The 18,966-nt window shown below is 48.0% G+C and overlaps 8 protein-coding genes across 8 annotated transcripts; 4 read left to right on the top strand and 4 right to left on the bottom strand.

Moving 5' to 3' along the window:
* Positions 1-164: 164 nt before the first annotated feature.
* On the top strand, positions 165-1,672 carry Aspvir_004613 (TFIIH/NER complex subunit SSL1; the record flags this gene model as incomplete). Its single annotated transcript, XM_043267837.1, has 3 exons — positions 165-391; positions 476-811; positions 868-1,672. The coding sequence occupies 3 exons, from the start codon at positions 165-167 to the stop codon at positions 1,670-1,672; spliced, it is 1,368 nt and encodes a 455-aa protein (XP_043123772.1).
* A 561-nt stretch (positions 1,673-2,233) lies between these two features.
* On the top strand, positions 2,234-3,063 carry Aspvir_004612 (DUF5572 domain-containing protein; the record flags this gene model as incomplete). The annotated part of the gene is made up of 2 exons (XM_043267836.1): positions 2,234-2,496; positions 2,592-3,063. 2 exons carry the CDS (start codon positions 2,234-2,236, stop codon positions 3,061-3,063), a joined length of 735 nt encoding a protein of 244 aa, XP_043123771.1.
* A 686-nt stretch (positions 3,064-3,749) lies between these two features.
* Positions 3,750-6,783, bottom strand: Aspvir_004611 (uncharacterized protein; the record flags this gene model as incomplete). Its single annotated transcript, XM_043267835.1, has 7 exons — positions 3,750-3,966; positions 4,017-4,107; positions 4,164-4,443; positions 4,586-5,212; positions 5,270-6,421; positions 6,473-6,583; positions 6,667-6,783. The coding sequence occupies 7 exons, from the start codon at positions 6,781-6,783 to the stop codon at positions 3,750-3,752; spliced, it is 2,595 nt and encodes an 864-aa protein (XP_043123770.1).
* A 787-nt stretch (positions 6,784-7,570) lies between these two features.
* Positions 7,571-8,881, bottom strand: Aspvir_004610 (uncharacterized protein; the record flags this gene model as incomplete). Its single annotated transcript, XM_043267834.1, has 1 exon — positions 7,571-8,881. The coding sequence occupies one exon, from the start codon at positions 8,879-8,881 to the stop codon at positions 7,571-7,573; it is 1,311 nt and encodes a 436-aa protein (XP_043123769.1).
* A 950-nt stretch (positions 8,882-9,831) lies between these two features.
* On the bottom strand, positions 9,832-10,860 carry Aspvir_004609 (uncharacterized protein; the record flags this gene model as incomplete). Its single annotated transcript, XM_043267833.1, has 2 exons — positions 9,832-10,544; positions 10,629-10,860. 2 exons carry the CDS (start codon positions 10,858-10,860, stop codon positions 9,832-9,834), a joined length of 945 nt encoding a protein of 314 aa, XP_043123768.1.
* A 1,138-nt stretch (positions 10,861-11,998) lies between these two features.
* Positions 11,999-13,707, top strand: Aspvir_004608 (putative ER to Golgi transport protein (Sly41); the record flags this gene model as incomplete). Its single annotated transcript, XM_043267832.1, has 2 exons — positions 11,999-12,394; positions 12,448-13,707. The coding sequence occupies 2 exons, from the start codon at positions 11,999-12,001 to the stop codon at positions 13,705-13,707; spliced, it is 1,656 nt and encodes a 551-aa protein (XP_043123767.1).
* A 599-nt stretch (positions 13,708-14,306) lies between these two features.
* Aspvir_004607 (putative NADH-ubiquinone oxidoreductase, subunit G) lies at positions 14,307-17,017 on the top strand (the record flags this gene model as incomplete). Its single annotated transcript, XM_043267831.1, has 7 exons — positions 14,307-14,586; positions 14,647-14,670; positions 14,726-14,777; positions 14,834-14,848; positions 14,901-14,923; positions 14,981-16,862; positions 16,915-17,017. The coding sequence occupies 7 exons, from the start codon at positions 14,307-14,309 to the stop codon at positions 17,015-17,017; spliced, it is 2,379 nt and encodes a 792-aa protein (XP_043123766.1).
* A 494-nt stretch (positions 17,018-17,511) lies between these two features.
* Aspvir_004606 (uncharacterized protein) lies at positions 17,512-18,886 on the bottom strand (the record flags this gene model as incomplete). The annotated part of the gene is made up of 4 exons (XM_043267830.1): positions 17,512-17,987; positions 18,053-18,359; positions 18,412-18,629; positions 18,727-18,886. 4 exons carry the CDS (start codon positions 18,884-18,886, stop codon positions 17,512-17,514), a joined length of 1,161 nt encoding a protein of 386 aa, XP_043123765.1.
* Positions 18,887-18,966: the final 80 nt, after the last annotated feature.

Genomic DNA, 18,966 nt, shown 5'->3' with positions numbered 1-18,966 from the left:
ACTCTTTCTCGAAGCAAATCACCGATGCATTGTCCTAAGCACGAGCATTGTTAGCCAATTTTTTCAAGTCTCATGTAGATCGCTTTTGATTGACTCAATGCTCCTATCATTATCACACACTTACAGACCGACACAGTTACTCCACTCTACTCTTCGAGGAGAACATGGCTGATTCGGACGAAGAGTACGTTGAAGTTTCGGACGAAGAAAACGATGTCAATGGTATCCGATATGCCCGGGAAACGGCGCCTGTATCCCGTCCTAAACGAAGAAAGCAGCGCGGGGGTGCTGAATGGGAGGTTTCAAGGACTTGGGAGACCTTGGTCGAGGGTGCTGATGGCACAATCAGCTCTACCGTTGAAGGACTTTTAGAAGCCGGGAAAAGGAAGAGGTAAGCTTCGCTCAGAATGCAGACTCCATATGCATTTTAAGGGCCGTTGCACTGAGCAGCACCATAATCATCATCGCCTTGTAGACTTTTGAGAGATACAACACCATTGCAACGTGGTATTATCCGGCATCTCATCTTGATTCTGGATTTGTCCCAGTCCATGGCCGAGAAAGATCTAAGGCCGACGCGATATCTTCTTTCTCTGCGATATGCACAAGAATTCGTGCGGGAATTTTTTGAGCAGAATCCCATATCCCAACTTGGCGTGCTTGGCTTGAGGGATGGTCTTGCAATCCGGGTCAGTGATATGAGTGGCAACCCTACGGAGCACATCAGTGCTATACAAGCTTTGAGGGATCATGACCCCAAGGGACTTCCTAGCTTGCAGAACGGGCTTGAAATGGCACGTGGTGCTTTATTGTGAGACCTTCTATACCAGAGCCAGCACACATTTCAAGCTGACCTGGCGTCGATAGCCATACTCCTAGTCATGGAACCCGAGAAGTATTTGTGATCTTTGGATCTCTCCTTTCCTCCGATCCGGGCGATATACATCAGACGATTACCACGTTGATAAATGACAAGATCCTTGTCAGGATTGCTGGTTTGGCCGCTCAAGTGGCTATTTGTCGTGAACTCTGCTCTAGGACCAATGGGGGCGACGACACCACGTATGGCGTGGCGCTCAACGAGCAGCACTTTCGTGAATTAATGATGGATGTAACGACACCCCCTGTGACATATTCCCAAAAACAAGCCACAAGCTCCCTTTTGATGATGGGGTTTCCGTCCCGTACAGTCGAGACTTGTCCCTCTCTCTGTGCGTGTCATTCTAAACCCTCTTGCGGGGGATACTTATGTTCACGATGCAATACCAAAGTCTGTGGGCTCCCCGCTGAATGCCCCTCTTGCGGTCTTACACTTATACTGTCAACACATCTTGCGCGATCTTATCATCATCTGTTTCCACTCATGAACTGGGTTGAGGTTCCCTGGCAACATGCCTCACGCAGTTTGACATGCTTTGCCTGCGGCATATATTTCCCTACGCCACCTCCTAAAGACCAGTGGCAAGCTACGGAGTCCCAGGCAAAAGGGATGAGTGTCAGCAGTCGCTATGAGTGTACAGTTTGCAAGAATCACTTCTGTATTGATTGTGATCTTTTTGCTCATGAAATTGTGCACAATTGCCCAGGCTGCCAAAGCGGGATTAGTGGGCTGGCCATGGCTGACCGGCCCAGGGGTCAGACTGGCACAGATGAAATGGACATCTCAGCATAGTTGTTTTCTGTTTCCATTCATTTCCTAAGAGACGAAAAGTCTCCATTATATCACTATCTTGGTTTGTTTTGGATTGCATGGCTGGCCGCTTTTTCCACTCTTTGCCTGTCTCCCACCCCGCCAGCAGTTTTTTTTTTTTTTTTTCCCTCCTTTAAGTTGACTTGATTTCGGAAACTGCTTAAGAAAGACGCCTTAATACAGTATTGCTAAGTTGAGGCAGCGGGGCTTGCTAGTGTCATTTACGGAGTAGTAACTATAACTTGATAGCCGTCTGCTTAGTTACTACTAGACTTCCTTCATTTGAGGTTATCATTTGTGTTCGCATATCTAAGGTAGATATTATAAGATCTTACGTCAGAGCGACTCTTGCCTCGGCTGGAAGTCTCCCCACGTATCGCAGTTTGTCCTTTTAACTTCCTTGAGTCTCACCAGCCACAAGTCTGGCATCGAGTTGACAGCGAGGCCTTTTATTTTCAGGACCTGGACGATATCGCCCGAATCTCCAAGTATTGCAAGAATAACGGTCCAGCACATAGTAACAAGCCTTTGTGATGTCCGCCAATGGTTACTTTTCCACAAACCCCAACCCCACATCCAGACGCAATGGTGGGAAACACACCTAGTCAGGGAAGTCAGTTGGTAGAGCCGCAAGAATCAGAGATTGATCTCTTTAGAAAGCTCAATTCCTACCCGTTCAGTACAGATGTTGAATTTGCAAAAGGGCTCTCCATCATCCTCGGTCATCCCGACATCCCGGCAACTAAAGCTGAGATCGATTGCGAAGATGACCTAGTAGTACAAGCAAAATGCTTCTATTTTTCGCGGTATGTCCCTTTTAACGCACATTGGCAGGCTTACGGTTAGCATTGTTTTACTTATGTGGTGTGCTTATGCTAAAATTTGCTGAACATTAATATAGCAAAGAGCAGCTATCGCCGCCACTCGATTTCAAAAAATACAAGACCTGGCTGGGTTCGACCCCGACAGCAGAGCCCTCACCTGACGCTGAAGTCGGCAATTATGATTCTCAAAGAGCAAGCGCATCAGAGACCGCAGTACCGCCTGGCTTAGTTCCTATGAATCAGCAATCGCCCTCGATTCAAGAACCGGCTTACCCATCATCCTTCGCTCGGATTGTCGAACTTATAACGACTGGTCAGCAAATACCCGGCATTCAGCAAATACCTGACACAGTTTTGACGGGCCATGATACTCCAAGTGAGAAACCGAGGCGACGGAAACCTTGGGAAGTAGAGGATGAATTGCACGAGGGTCGGAGTCAGCGGTTGAAAATTGACGAGGACGGCCATCAGCTATTCTATCAACTACGCATGCATAGTTCCGCGGTGGAGAGCCAGCAGTCAGGTTCCTGCTTGGAGACTCCATTTTGACGCGGACTGCAGTCAAGGTGTAATCTTTCGGCCCCAACATTGTGATGCTTCCTGGGATGAGAAGCTGCTAATCTACAACAACGCACAAAGCGTGGATTTCGAGACATGCAATATCAATTCTATCATGCCAAGCTTTTGAGCTTTGCGGAGTAGTCAAGTCAGCAAAGAAGTGTTCTTTTGAAATAAGCCTCTTATCTTTGTATCTTTCACTGCGCGTTCATGGAATGACATGGCTATGTAGAGAATGGACATGACGGTCATCGAACCGCACACATTCCAGGAGACGATCCGAGATATACACTTGCCATGGGATGTTATCTTGCATAAGCCAAAGTCCCAGCATACTATCCCATACCTGCTAATATCTCTGCAATGCACTGGGATATGACTATTTCCATCATATGATCTCTCACTCAACCATAAAAGGGAACAACAGCTTGGATGTATAATAAACCAGAAACACAAAGAAAATAAAATGCACAATCTCTCGATGAGTTCAACCGGTTATCTGGAAACTCGCACAGAATATTGCCAGCCTTCAGGCACAAGAAACAACATAAGAAATTCATCCTGAATTGCTTGTTTGCCACAAGAATGTCGATAACATTTGCTGGTTCCTACATTCATACCTTGCAGTATGCGAACGGCAGTGTCGCTGTGCCTGGTCGAAATTCCTAGGGGCTCAGTCAACGAAATGGTGGATAGTTAGGATTCCACTGGTTTCCACGGCCGAATCGCCCTCCATGTTGGCCTGCCAGGTGATACCGGTCATCGTTGAGATTGCTGAAACGGCCGATCTGCATGCCCGCTCCGGGTCCGGGACGGGTAGTATGGGATGGATTGCAGCAGAGCATTGCCACGCGTGAACCAAACTTGGAACCACGCAGAGATACCATGTGCTTCCTATGATGATTGTGTGAGCCTATATTGGTAAGGGTGGAGAGAGGCAATACCGAATGTGGCTGGCGACCAATTCACGCTGATGAGGCGGAGCATTCATCAAAATCCACTGGATAAGGTAGTTCCCATATTGATCTCCAGCAACTGTCGAAAATCAACTCAGTCGGGGGAGCGAATCTAAACAGTCTGAAGAAACTTACTATCGATCAAGGGCATTCTGGGTCTATCAGTACGGCCAGTGCAGACCCGGGCAAGGTAGCGATCCAGAAATTCGGAGCCCCCTATCTTGAGACATTTTTCAACGATCTTGGAGGCAAACTGATCCATACTGTAGTCGACTGACCAGAGGAGAACGTGTTCAATGGCTCGGCTCTTGTCTTGAGGAGCGCCATGCTCACAGATGTGTTGAATGCACCAGTTTCCGAATTGACCATGGGCTAGCACATCGATCTTTGCCAATACTTCTTCAATAGCCGGACGCTACATAAACGTTAGCGCAGTTCATCATCCGATTTCAGGAATAGATATGTTCAGTCGACACAAGGCTGCCGAGATATAGATTCGCGCAGTAAGGACGACAGGGAAACAAGCGTTCCGAGCGAGGGACTGGGGAAACTGTCACCTTCTCATCTTCTACACAGTTCTCAAAAATGTTCTGGACTACTAAACTGCCAGTTTCACCCAGAGCAACTTCATGCCACATTCCTCGCAAGGCTTCATTGACCTTCGCCATAATCTGAGGAGGCTCCCCACTCCAGCGGAGCTCGAAAAGCTTCTGCCACACATGACATGCGTACCGATGAATAACCGTTTCTGGAATTCTGCGAAGAAGCTCATGAACCATGACAGCCTTGTGTTCTTCTGGGACACAGTCAAAAGCCTTTTGAACCACATGACATCCGAATGGATCCATGCTAAGGCTCAGCGTGTTGCCCTTGATGGCGTTGGCTATGGCAACGACTTGCTCCGTAGTTCCATGCTCGAAGCAACGTTGAACAAGAAAGTTACCAAAACGATTGACCATGAGCGGATACGCCTGATGTGTGATTGCTTCGATGATATCATATTTCTGCTCAGCTGTTCCAACTTTGAGCTTTTGTTGAAGAAAGATAGAGGCTTGCTGGTCGTTGTTGCAGACAATTTTGTCCACTATATATTTCCAGTCGCAAGACACATTCTTATCTAGGAGCCGACGGTAGTTGAGTGGTTCAAGAGGAGAGATATAAGTCTGCAAAGTGTTTGCGCCCACCTATCTGCTTTAGCAGAGGAGACGAGATTGCATGAATGATTATTGTTGGAAACTCACCGGAGATGTCGTCCAGGGCACCGCATTTGCGCCAGAGGAAGTAAATTCATTTGCCGTAGGCGAAAGCGAGGTTCCGATAGGTCTTTGGTAAGGTGGGATTGGGTATAGACCCACCTGCTGATACGTGCTGCACGGTCGAGTTGTAGGGGCTCGCGGAAGCTGGTTGTTAGGGGATGCAGTATTAAACGAGGCTTCCCACGAAGGATCCTGGGCTGAAAAGCAAGGTCCAGCACGATTGACGTGGGGTACTGAGCGTCGCTGAGCACTATTCGGGCTATGAAGATACCGAGCTGGATCCTCAGCGTATTGCGTAGTGGAATTACAGGTCCCGAAGGAGGGACCTGAAAGGACTCGATGTGATTGAAAAGAGCCATTTATACTAAGGTTTGCAGTAGGGTTGGTCCAGAACCTGTTGGCTTCCGGACCAAAGGTATTGCTTGAGAGAGACACATGCTCACCGTAGGCCTTTTCGCCGGCTGGAGCATTCATATGCATGCCAAATACCTGCTGGGTCTGGGGCCACCAGAATCCTCGAGCCCTGCTGTACGCACCTGCGGATAGCGCTTCTGAGACGTCTGATTGTGAATCATCATGGGTAGTCCATCTTTCATGCGGCTGCGTAAAGTTCGAGCTGGACGCGTTGAAGGCACTTTGCAAATGGCTTATCGTGTGCTCGGTGACTTCACGCCCGTTGAAGTCAGCTTCAGAGGGTGTTCCAAGAGCTTGATCCAAAGTGTGTTTCATAACTCTTGTTTGTGCGAGTTCTTGCTCCTGGAGGGCCAGCTTAGAATTCGCAGCGAGCAGTTCTTTCTTGAGGCGGAGCACTTCAGACGTCTCAGTATCAGTGGGGCCAAAGCAAGCATTATCTATGGGCTCGGTGGCATGCGATATCTCCAATGTCGAAGTGAGTGGCATCACTGCAGAATTCTTGTCGCGGTCAACTTGATCCTCGATCAAAGCACTGTTGCTTGTCAGGAGATGGTTCTGTTGCTCAAGCAAGGCTTGTTGCTCGGACAACTTCGTGAGTATCTCTCGATTCTCAACAGGCTTGAAAGCAGAGGATTGAGGCTTGGGAGAAAGTTTGGCCAATAGCTTTTCCATCTCGGAACTTCTGCTTGGGTAGGCAGTGGACGAATGCTCCAGCTTCTGCTTCTAGGTTTGTGAGACAATGGGTATCAAAGGACCTGGCAGAGAAGTGCTGACCTTATTGGATGAAACATCGACGACTTCACCAGCAGTAGGCTGGAAATTTCCGAGTTTGGAAGACACCAGAGGGTCTGGTGTGCTGTTAGGAGCGCTGGATTGCTTGCGTCCCTGTGAATATCATTAAATTGCGTTAGACTATGGTTGATTCAAGGCAACATAACGTTTCAAAGCTAAAAGTTTCTTCAACTTACCGATGTTTCACATCCAAATTGTATACACTGTGCTTCAGCTATCTGATTGCCTGAAAGGGCTTCTGTTCGCGATGGTCGGCGGTCCGTTCTAGGGGACCCGGTTGAAAGCATGGACATCTTGCCGGCCTCAGCTGCTAGTCGTACTTAAGTCTTCGCTGGCTGGTAATCTGCCGCAGCGAGTCTATGAGGTGAAGTTTTGAAGGAGACAAGAAGCAATTGTAGAAAGGTACTCAAAAAGGCAAATACGCCTGGCAATGTATGAGTATTCCAGATGTCAAGGCAAGCTGTCAGAGGGCAAATTGTCGAGAAGATGGTGTTAAGCCGAGAAATATGTTTTATTGTGGAAGAAGAGGGACGAAAGATGACAGATGGGAGTTTCTACGTGAGAGAAAGAATGGATTCTTTGGACATTAGACCTCGGAAAGGTAAGATACCTGATGCAAAATAAACTCAATAGAGTGCCGTAATGAGGAAGGAGCGCCGGAGATAGAAGATACCAGATGATGAGCAAAAAAGATAGAGAACGAAGAATAGGCAGGAGGGAAACCAAGACAAGGGATCCCTCTTGCAATGAAGTGTGCTGCAGTAGAGTACCTGAAGTAGAAGGACCACGAGGTGACGACGCCACACTTAGAGCCATGTTCAGAATCCCAACAAGAAAGAGAAGTTAAGCCTTAGAAAGCCTAGTACGAATAAATCAATCAACTGATACGTTGAGCCGAACGTGAGGCGGAACACCATCGTTTTAAGCCACATTTAAATGGAGGAGGACCTTCAGTGTTTAGATATTACATAGTACTGGAGATAGAAAAGATTCGATATCAGGCCTTACCTTTCCGGATCGACATGTCCATCCTCATAACCATGCTTGAGTTGCCTCAATACCACCAGTATCGCAGGCTGATCAAGCACCGTATTTTGAACTTTGCTCATTCAGGCTGGCATCAACGCGAATATGAGACCCGGACGATATCTGCCAAGATCGATCGAGGAAACCAGCTGCGTATGCTCCAGCGTGTCCCTGCCAACGGCAACTATCGCCAAGAATGAGAAAATCTGGTTGCCCAACACCGGTAAGGGTAGGTACAAGACGTGCAGCTTGCTCAAGACCAGACAAGTCTGCTCCCCATACGACAAGCTCGAGTCTCTCATTCTCCAAAGGGCGGAGGAAGAGGGCGCCCATGCCTCGCTCGAAGGGGAATTCATATACCTTACACTCTCGGTTCATGCTGGACTGGAGGTTTGCCTCTGTGTCTGCCTGAGGCCAACAACAACCCTGGAAGAGACTGAGTCTTTGGCCCTGTATGCGAATCGGAAATGACATATACTTCGATGAAGGTAGCTCGTTGCCCAGGGCAAGTGTGATAACATTCCCGCTATCGACAACTCGGTCCTGATTGCTGTTGGAGTTAATTAGGGAGCCGCATTGCCGTGATAGTTGGGAATCTGCAGCAAAATATTGTAGAAGATTACGACTGATTTGCACAGCTATGTGCTCAATCCCAGCTGAGCATATGTTGATGTTGAAGATGCCCTTGGTGCGCAGGATGGCATCCATAGCTCCGAGCTGACGACCATACCGCTCATTCAATTGGCGCCAATCCGCTCTCTCTGAGACAGTCCACCTCCCTCGAGAATCTCTCAAAAACCACATGCGTCCAGACCGAATGTAACCCACTTCAAAGCGATCTCTGCCGTCCAAGACTAGCGCAGAGGGCATTGTGAAACTCAAGGCTCTTGACGAAAGGTGGAAGCGATGTATATTGGTCGTATTTAGGTACCAGATTCCGTTATGCGCATCTCTAGTGACCCGCACTACTCCGTTCCTGTCAGGAGATCGCAATTGATCGACATAGATTCCACCTTTCGCAATATTTGCTGACGACGGAACAGTAATGGTGAATGTCAGAGGAAGCCTTGGTCGACGAGGAAAGGTAGCAGTTTCATTGTAGAATGCCAGAAGGGATGGGGTGGTCAATACGCCATCGAACCAGTGATTCTGACCTTGCAATTCATCATACTGTGATGGCCACTGTGTCTGTCCAAGTAATTCATGCATTAAGCGCGAATGAAACGCAGGGACATTGTCGTCAATTGAGCCGTGCTGTTGGAATATCGGGATACCCGCAACGTTGCTTAGCAGCAACTCATGTTTAAAGTTTGACCGTGACCTTGAGAGCACGAAGGAGAGCAGAGGCTCGGAATCCCGCCACATGTTGTAAGGTACATAATCTACCTATATTAGCACTCTCAGCCATTGAAACTGATATTCCCAACCTACTCTCAATGGATGAGTAGCCCGACACTGGTGCTGCGGCGATTACTTTGTCAGGATAATGGGTGGCCAAAAACCACGCCCCTTGCCCTATAAAAGTTTAAGCAAGCTGAAAAATTGGTTATTTGACAGATCCTACCTCCATTTGAATGTCCGACGACTATCCATTCTTCCTGTGATACGCTCACCATATCCCAGCCAGTACTGTCCATCCAACGTGGAATTGCACTCACAGCAGCTTCGACGTCTCCAGCACCCCAAGTATCTGTAGCCAGTCAATGAGCCTCTTCCTCAGTAATTGCAACCTCTTTCATGCCACCTAAGACGTGTAAGAGGAGAGCGTCCATATGGTCGTGAGAAGGACATAGGCTGGGAAGGAAGCAGACCCATGCAATGTGGAACATGATATTCTAGGAAGACATAGGCGGTTCAAGGTAAGGAACACGACGAACTCACGCCAATCGTCACCGCTCCAAGGGGTAACCCCACTGGGAAATAATATCCACGCGCAAGTACCATATGCTGCATCCAACATCTCACGGACTTGTACACTGTCTGCCTTGACACCTGCACCATGCAAGCCAATAATGACAGGCAAGGTGCCATCTCCTTCGGGAATAGCAGGTTCACATGTCACCGGGGGAGGGCGCAGGATGGCATAAGAGACTATGCCTGCATAATAGTATGTAAGCTTCTGGGCCTGGGATACTGATTTTTCAGCGAGTCTCAAACGGAGTGGGTAAGTTTGGAAGATCTCGTCATTCCCGCGGTGAATTTTATACAATATTTCAGCGGACAACTCCTTTTGGGACGAATCACCAAGGTAGATCCGGAACACGAGAGGTCGTGCTTGATATCCAAGCAAGTCGAGTGGCTCGCTCATCACCAGACTATGCCGGCGGCCCTAAGTACGTGTCACTCTTCTTTCGTATCTTCCAAAGAGCTAGAGAATTGACACCAACACCAATTGAGCTGATGGCAAGGACCTCAATCCGATCCGCGATGTTATTATGTAGGTTGATTGATGCCCACGGTGTGCCGAGCTTGCCACGGCACATGTCGGGCAGCAGCAGACTTTCTTTATCGACACTAAGAGGTTCATTACGTATTTCCGCGGCAAGCGACACTACGATCGTGGGCTCTCCTATCGCGCCCGAAGCTCGAACATCGCGAATAAGCCGCAGTTCAACCACATGGTCACCTGGACTTAAATCAAGAATGATGGGTACTGTGCCATAGTCATAAAAATCTCCTCCGAAATGCCGCTTGCCATCAATCACAATCTCAAGGAGCCCGCTTGTGAACATTGCCACAGACTGAGGCGCCCAATGGCTAATATTCAACGATCCGCGCGCCCAGGCCTGATATTGTAGAGCAGACCATCCATAGACAGCTCGCGTGAAGTTCCAGTCTATTTCTGGAAAACTCACATGGAGCTCCGCTCTAGCTTGCTCTGGAGCAAAGTTTTGTGTGAGAGCTCGGGCTGTTTTCCATTTGACGCTCCCATTGACTGCTAGCGCGCTGTTGAAGCTTGCATTTGTATCAAAAGAAAGGCTATGAAAACCACCATGAGATTCCAAGGGATCGGACCCCCAGACAGCCTCTGGGAGATTGCAGTCAAATCAGCTCGCAATTTTATACTTCTTTGTGTCTCTCTCAGCTAAGGGCGCTTGAAAGCGTCACGAACCTCGGGTACCACATTGGAAAGGGCCAAGTAGCTGCCATTCATTTGAGAATGAGATGGTTGCGAGATTTTGCGCAAGTAGGAGCTGAGGTGGATCATTCTCTACAAGAAGACCGCTACATACTGTGGTTCCAGAATAAAGACATATTGCAATAAGACTGGCCAGACAGCTTCGACGTGTTATCGCAGGGTGATATTCATAAATACTAGCAGATTCGACGCCAAGGTTCTTCATTATGGAGATATTCAGGTAGGCTAGTGGAATTGACGTCTCATAGGCTTCAAGTTGTGATGGTACTTGATCTGAGACTGGACATGACGTTGCTTTTGAGTATCAAAGCAACATGCAGCTACCGCCTGTAGCTAGAAAAAGCACCAGCCACGTGACATTTTGCCAGTTTGTGCAGTACCCAGATAGTCAGACTACCTGTACTATGCGAAACAGACAAAACTGAAGACGATTCACCTAATGTATAGATGCCATTCAGGCAGACAACTGACCTAGATACTAAGGTACTACTATCGTGTCTTGATGTAGTTGTCCTTGCTGGAATGTTCGCCTTTCTGGTCTAGAGATTATTATTACCTACTAGACACGGAGTCCATTGTGTTCATTGTGTACGACCGGACATCATCTAAGGCAATAAATGTAATTGCCATGACTATCTGACAATCTTTTACGCTGGGTTGGTGTCATTTGAGTGATACTCATATGAAATGAGCGATATGGCCGGAGGATGAACATACGTATATCACTAGCGGTCGATAGGGGTCAGGAAATGCTACTCAGAGCACCAAAAATTGGTAATGCAATTTGTGTAAACTATCCAATCCTCCAATCTACTCTGTAGAAAGACAGGTAGGTACCTTTAGATTTTATGGATTATGACAAGCTACATGACCACAGGACAGCCCCGGTTTCTTGGCACATGGTCTGTTGCGTGGCCCTGATCCTCAATGTTCATTCGCTACCTTCTGCCGAATTCGTGGGACTTTGTCACCCCAGCGAGAAGACCGCAAACGACTCTCTAATGAGCTATCTACCTAGATATAGGTAGCATCTTCTGGGCGCTGGGAACTAGAGCCTTTTAAACCACGCATCTTCTCACCTTGATTCTATGGATCTGGCTCTGATGATAAATGTCTTGAAGAAGGGGAACTTCTTCCAGAACAGATCAACATAGATCCAGGAGCTGCAATCTGTTCCTTGACCCATTAACAATCGTCACACAAGGTATCGTATTTCAGCCGCAATGGTCCTTTTTTTTCCTTTTTTTTTTTTGTTTGGTCCAGAAGTCCATACAACTAAAAGATGCCTACTACACAGTGCTTAAGATACCTACCCAAGTAATCGCTGGATTTGAATGTGAAACATGACTACGACCACGGTGACCGGCATCGGAAGGCGCTCATCCATACGACAGCCAGAAATTCAACCGCCAGCGAAAGCACCCAATTCCCAGTCGGTGACGAGCCCGATAGATCAATTTCCACCATTTGACGAGGGCCTCTACCAAAAGACAACAGAGTCGGGAGAGCCCCAGTCGAATCCCACATCAAAACATGAGCCGAGCGATCATTGGCAGCCGCGGAAGGCAGGCTATCTACCTCGAGACTATACCAAAGGACCAATCCGACCTCCGAAACACAGGTCGAGGAAAAGCATTAGCGAAGCAATTACCACGATTAGAACACGCAACGCCAGCGTTAGTGCCAATGCTCAGGAATTGGCTCAAGCGCTGCGAGCGCCGGTCTCGTATCGATTAATTGTAAGATCATTCGCTCTCGCTGTTCTTCTATTCTGAGACTAATCTTTGTCGAGGTACTTTGCCTTATATGGTATATGACCTCTGCTACTACGAACACATCTTCCAAATCCATTTTGAATGCTCTTCCCAAACCGATTACTCTCACGATCGTACAGTTTGCATTTGTCTCAATATGGTGTCTGTTGTTGGCATATCTGTCGGCGATCTTCCCCTGGCTTAGGAACAACGTTCCGGCTCTCAGGAATGGCATACGCTACCCGTCCCGCGATGTTATCGTAACAGCCTTGCCCTTGGCAATTTTTCAATTGGCTGGACATATACTCAGCTCAATGGCTACTTCTCAGATACCAGTATCACTGGTTCACACCATCAAAGGCCTCTCGCCCCTTTTTACCGTTCTAGCATATCGTGTGTTCTTTCGCATCCGATATGCCAAAGCCACTTATCTATCTCTTGTTCCGTTGACCCTAGGCGTCATGCTCGCCTGTTCTACTGGGTTTTCGACAAATTTCTTTGGCATCCTTTGCGCATTACTGGCTGCATTAGTTTTCGTCTCTCAGAATATCTTTTCCAAAAAGCTCTTCAACGAAGCTTCCCGCGCAGAGTCGGAAACTCAGGCAAGCGGTCGAAAGAAGTTGGACAAACTAAATCTCCTCTGTTATTGCTCGGGCCTCGCCTTCGTCCTAACGTTGCCAATTTGGTTTATCACTGAAGGTTATCGATTGATCTCAGATCTCATGCAAGATGGTGCCATCTCTTTATCAGGGAAAGATAACTCTTTGGATCACGGTGCGCTCTTCGCGGAATTCGTATTCAATGGGATCTCACACTTTGCGCAAAATATTCTGGCGTTTGTTTTGCTATCAATGATATCCCCAGTGTCCTATTCCGTTGCTTCTCTGGTCAAGAGAGTCTTCGTCATCGTCGTCGCGATCGTATGGTTTGGCAGCTCCACAACTCGTTTACAAGCTTTCGGTATCGCACTCACCTTCGTTGGACTGTATCTCTACGATCGCAATAGTCATGATGATGTGGCAGACCGAAGAGCAAATGCCGATCATTTTCGCACCAAAGAAGCCATTCTTCCCTTAAGTGTTCAAACAAAGAGAACGTGGGATTCGAATGGCTACGCCTTTCCGCCGTCGAGAACCGATGAAACTCACTTTATGGACAGCTCTGCTGCTTTGGCGGCGAATTCGAAAAAAGAAGACGACGCATTCGATCATGTTCGGCCAAGGGGAAGCAGCACGTCCAGGACATGGCTACCACCTGGTACAAAACAAGAGTCAACTTGGCAGTCAGGCGACGCTTAGTAGCATGGGGAATGTACAATATAGATCATGGATATATTTTTGTTTACTAGAGCATTCTTCTTTCATCGAAGTGTAGTTTTTGATTGCACATAATCCGACTTGAGGGTCTGAATTTTTTGTCGCTTGTATTCACATTAAAGAAACTGAACTCTTTAATAAACAATTCTTGCTCAGTATGAGACGAGGTCTCTAAACTAGATACCGGTGGACTTTGCACCAATATTAATAAAGAAGCAGAAGATGAAATTAAAATTGTGTCAGCCGATAGCCATAAGATATATTTGGTTAATATCTGGGACAAAATTATGTTGCAACTGTCGGTAAGGAACTATGCCATCATGAGGCAGTGCCACCATTATGGCGGCGGTAACCCTAAGCAGCTCCAGCTCAGTGCCTCTGGTCTTGGGTCATGTAGCAGAGGAGAGAGGTATTGACAATGTCCTGCCTCCTACAATAAATCACGCCCGTGAATGAGTTTTGATGATAAAAAGCAGGGGAGGAACCTGAGCTTGAGGGAATTCTTTTAAAAAGGTAAGATTCGGAATAATGAAGGCTCCGTGCACCCGAACCAATCCGCAGGCGGCAATTTGCGAGTAATAATGTTTGAACCAGCGTCTGCCAGAATCCGACAGCAGCACGCCAAAAGTGGTCCTAACAAGAACAACCTCTGCCAACGCTTCGCTTCTGCCACCCTTCTCTCCTTCTCCATCATCCCGGGTTCTTTCTATTTTTACCTTCTCAAGACATTTGATTTCAATCTCACTATGCGGCCGCAGTTGTTTCGTGCGGCCGCCCGGTCCTTCCGGGTCCCTAAATTCAACAAGCACAGGACCTTCGCGACGACAACCCCTCGCTCTGCTGGGGTGGAACTCACAATCGGTGGGATAGACTAAGTAGTCTGAATTGACGAGAATCTTTGCGCTGACATTTCTGAATCAGATGGCAAAAAGGTTTCAGTGGAAGGTCGCTCGAATTCCTATGGCCCGATGCTAGTATCCCTGCTGACACCGAATTATAGCTGGCTCGGCCCTCATTCAAGCTTGTGAAAAGGCAGGCGTGACAGTTCCGAGGTATGAATGATTGAACAATTACGAATTGGCCAATGTGACTGACGAATTGGCTACAGATACTGCTATCATGAGTATGGCTTCCTCGCGCATTTTAGCTAATAACCTTGCTAACATAATAAACAGAAAACTAATGATTGCAGGAAATTGTATGCCTCCTCATCAAAGGCGCGTTTCAGTTGATTGAGTTAACTCTAAGTTCCTAGGTCGTATGTGTCTTGTCGAAGTTGAACGTGCTCCCAAACCAGTGGCATCCTGTGCTTGGCCTGTGCAGCCCGGAATGAATGTCAAAACAAACTCGCCGCTCGTGCATAAAGCCAGGGAGGGTGTTATGGAATTTCTACTGGCTAATCATCCCCTTGATTGTCCTGTCTGCGACCAGGGAGGTGAATGTGATCTTCAGGACCAGTCAATGCGCTACGGAGCTGACCGCGGTCGGTTCCACGAGGTTGGTGGAAAGCGTGCAGTTGAAGATAAGAATATCGGACCCCTCGTCAAGACGTCCATGAACCGGTGTATACACTGCACTCGCTGCGTTCGGTTCATGAATGATGTAGCTGGTGCTCCGGACCTCGGAACTACCGGTAGAGGTAACGATATGCAGATTGGGACTTACCTGGAGAAGAACCTCGACTCCGAGCTCTCCGGGAATATAATTGATCTTTGCCCTGTTGGTGCTCTAACGTCGAAACCCTATGCTTTCCGTGCTCGTCCATGGGAACTGAAGCACACCGAGTCTATTGATATCCACGATGCTATGGGCTCCAATGTCCGGATAGATACTAGAGGCATGGAAGTCATGCGGGTGCTTCCGAGACTGAATGACGACATCAATGAAGAATGGATCGACGATAAATCTCGGTTTGCATGTGACGGTCTGAAGACCCAGAGACTGACAACGCCATTGATTCGGAGAGAGGGAAAATTCGTTCCTGCAACATGGGAGCAAGCCTTAACTGAGATATCTAGCGCTCAGCAGAAACTGCAGCTGAAGGAGAATGAATTCAAGGCTGTAGCAGGCCATCTAGTCGATGCCGAGTCGCTTGTGGCGATGAAAGACTTAGCTAACAAGCTTGGGTCCGATAACCTAGCTCTGGATCAGCCGAGAGGCGACTCTCCCATTGCCCATGGAATTGATATACGCTCAAATTACCTCTTCAATTCCAAAATCTACGGAATTGAGGAAGCCGACGTCATCCTTCTGGTCGCTACGAATCCTCGCCATGAAGCAGCAGTTCTCAATGCGCGCATACGCAAGCAGTATCTTCGCTCAGACCTTCAAATTGGATTAGTTGGAGAGGACTTTGAAAGCACTTTTGACTACGAACACCTTGGCTCAGACGCCTCTTCGTTGAAGGCCGCTTTGTCTGGAAAATTCGGGGAGAAACTTGCTTCTGCTAAGCGGCCGATGATCATTGTCGGAAGCGCCGCAGCCGAACATCAGGATGCGAAAGCCGTCTTCGAAACCGTTGGCAGCTTCGTTGAAAAACATCGAAACAACTTCAACAACTCTGAATGGCAAGGCTACAACGTTCTTCAACGTGCTGCATCCCGTGCCGCTGCCTATGAAGTCGGTTTCACTACACCATCTTCAGAAATAGCGCAGACCAAGCCGAAAATGATCTGGCTCTTAGGCGCAGATGAAGTTAGTCAAAGCGAAATTCCGAGCGATGCGTTTGTCATTTATCAGGGCCACCACGGTGATCGTGGTGCTCAATTGGCCGACGTCGTTCTCCCCGGTGCAGCATATACCGAGAAGTCGGGCACATATATTAACACTGAAGGACGTGTCCAAGTCACTCGGGCGGCCACCTCCTTGCCTGGTGCCGCACGTGACGACTGGAAGATTATCCGTGCTGCCAGTGAATTCCTCAACATACCGCTTCCCTACGACGACATTGAGGCGCTCCGCGATCGCATGGAGGAGATCAGTCCTGTCATGCGCCGGTACGATGTCGTTGAGCCGACTTCCTTGAGCTCACTGAGCAAAGTACAATTGGTTGACCAGAACAAGGGCGTTCAGCCAACTGGTACACCTTTCAGGAAGGTCATCGAGGACTTCTATTTTACTAACTCCATTGCTCGGAGGTCAGTTGTTTTCTCAAATCTGGGCCATGTCCACCGCTAATCGAGAATCTAGTTCCCCTACCATGGCCCGCTGTTCAGCAGCCAAGGCCACTGGAAATCCAGAGACGAACTTTATGGCTGCTGGTGAAATGTCTCCTCAGGCTCTGTATGGCTAGGGCGCGCAAGCTCGTATTGCGGCCATTTCGGTCTGTTCTCCTTTGTCTGTTGGATCAGGCGTTTTCATTGTACCACCTAAATATTGTTTTACCTCCTTTCCTGTTTCCCCATAGTTCATTGATTATTTTCCATTACATGGGCAGTGTATCTCCGAATTGATGTCGGTCATCCTCAAAACTGATCTGGGGAGGTGAATATGTACATATGATGTGGAGAAAATGACCGGCTTCCGAGTTAGAAGAAGCTATTCAATGGGGACCCTTCCATCAGTAATATGGTCCGTTCTCCTGGCTCAAAGGAGGATGTTATATTGGCTGTTGCAGCTCTTCTGAATGAGCTCCTGGAGTGTTATCTCGCTTTATTCGCCCTAATTGAAGTGATATAGCAGTCATACGTAGTGTTGAACATGCCCCAAAAGGGAAAAGACGCTATATGCGTCGGTAATTGAAACTTCGAGTTCTAGGAAATTCCGATCCGCAGCGCTCACGGCAAATTACAACTCATCATCATCAGTTTCCCCAGCCGTTGCTCCAGCATCCTCCTCTGCGGCGACAGATTCATTTGATCTTGGTGTCAAATGATTCACCTGTGGCTTCTTAACAAACGGAAGCTCTCTTCGGGGTGGTGGGACGGCTGAATTTGTTAATATAGTGCTGTTTTGAGGCGTTTCGCTTGATGCCTGCTTGTTGTCTTCTCGCTGGTTTTCTATTGATGGTGATGCAAGTGCTTCGCCTGTGTTGGTGTTTTCGTCATCTTCAAGGGGCTGGGGCGTAGAAGTTTGTTCATCTTCTGTTTCCTGATCGTCTGAGCGACCGTCGTTTTGTCCATCGTGATCGACTTCCATCCTCTCAAATCCGTCCTCACTATCGGGTTCACTGTCTAACATCTCTTGAGCGGATCGCTTTGTTTTCCACTTGGAAGGGCCAGAGACGGGATGTGCGCCCGGGATTGCTGACCGAATCTCTGATGCTTTATTGAATGCCACGCGTCAATGATTCCATGTGTTCAATGCAATTGCCTCAAGGAAATCATACCTTTTTCAGAGTCTAGCTTTGCAGAGGCCAATAAGCGTTGTTGATTGCGAATCTTGAACTTTTTTTCATTCAACAATCGCACAAAATTAGCCATCAGTAACTCGTCGTGCTGGGTCTTGGCACTCATGAATTCTTCCAACTGCTTGTTGAGTTGTTGTATTGCGTCTTCCGCGGCGCGGTAATGATCTGTTAAAGTGGAAAGACGTTCCTCGAGAGCATCTGCCCTTGCAACAGCCGCACCCAACCAATCGAATAGTTGAATTGCCTGTTCATCATCCTGTCTCAGGGTCACAGAACCCAGCCTTTGCTGTCTGAAATTAGATTAATACAGGAAAAGTTTGCTCATGACGGGAGCCTACTGTGATGGATTGGACTCGTTTGCGTATCGTGATAACTAGCTCCTTACTAACGTCGCCCGAATCGACGATACTCGCCGAAGATTCAATTCCAGATAGCGTTTCGGACGTTGGGATGGACTCTTTGAGCTGACCAAAAACGTATGACACAATTTGAACCCATTCGTCGTCGCTACCTCGGTAGTTCTTCGCGCAGAGAGTTCTCAGGCGGGTTTGTCGCACTGTATCACTTGCCTTAGGAATTTGTTCAGGGCAGGAAGGAAACAATGGTATGACACATGAACTGATTACGCAGAGAATGATTCAAGCAGAACATACCAGTGCCAGTATAGGGGTTCTCCCCTTCCGTCGCAGCAATGTCCAGATCCAGGGCATTAGAGCTGGTGGGGGAGACCTGGAGGAGCACGTAACCTTGGGTCTCATCACTCCTGGAAATGCGGACGATCCTCTGAGATAGGTCGAGTTTGCTGGAGGGCATAATGATAGAGTGTATGCTGAGTGTTGTGCGCTGTGGTTAATGGCCGATACGTGCAAAGCAGTTCTGCGTTCAGACTGCAG

Source organism: Aspergillus viridinutans (genome assembly GCF_018404265.1).
Source record: "Aspergillus viridinutans IFM 47045 DNA, scaffold_2, whole genome shotgun sequence".
NCBI classification, from domain to species: domain Eukaryota; kingdom Fungi; phylum Ascomycota; class Eurotiomycetes; order Eurotiales; family Aspergillaceae; genus Aspergillus; species Aspergillus viridinutans.
This window is presented reverse-complemented; position numbering and strand designations above follow the sequence as displayed.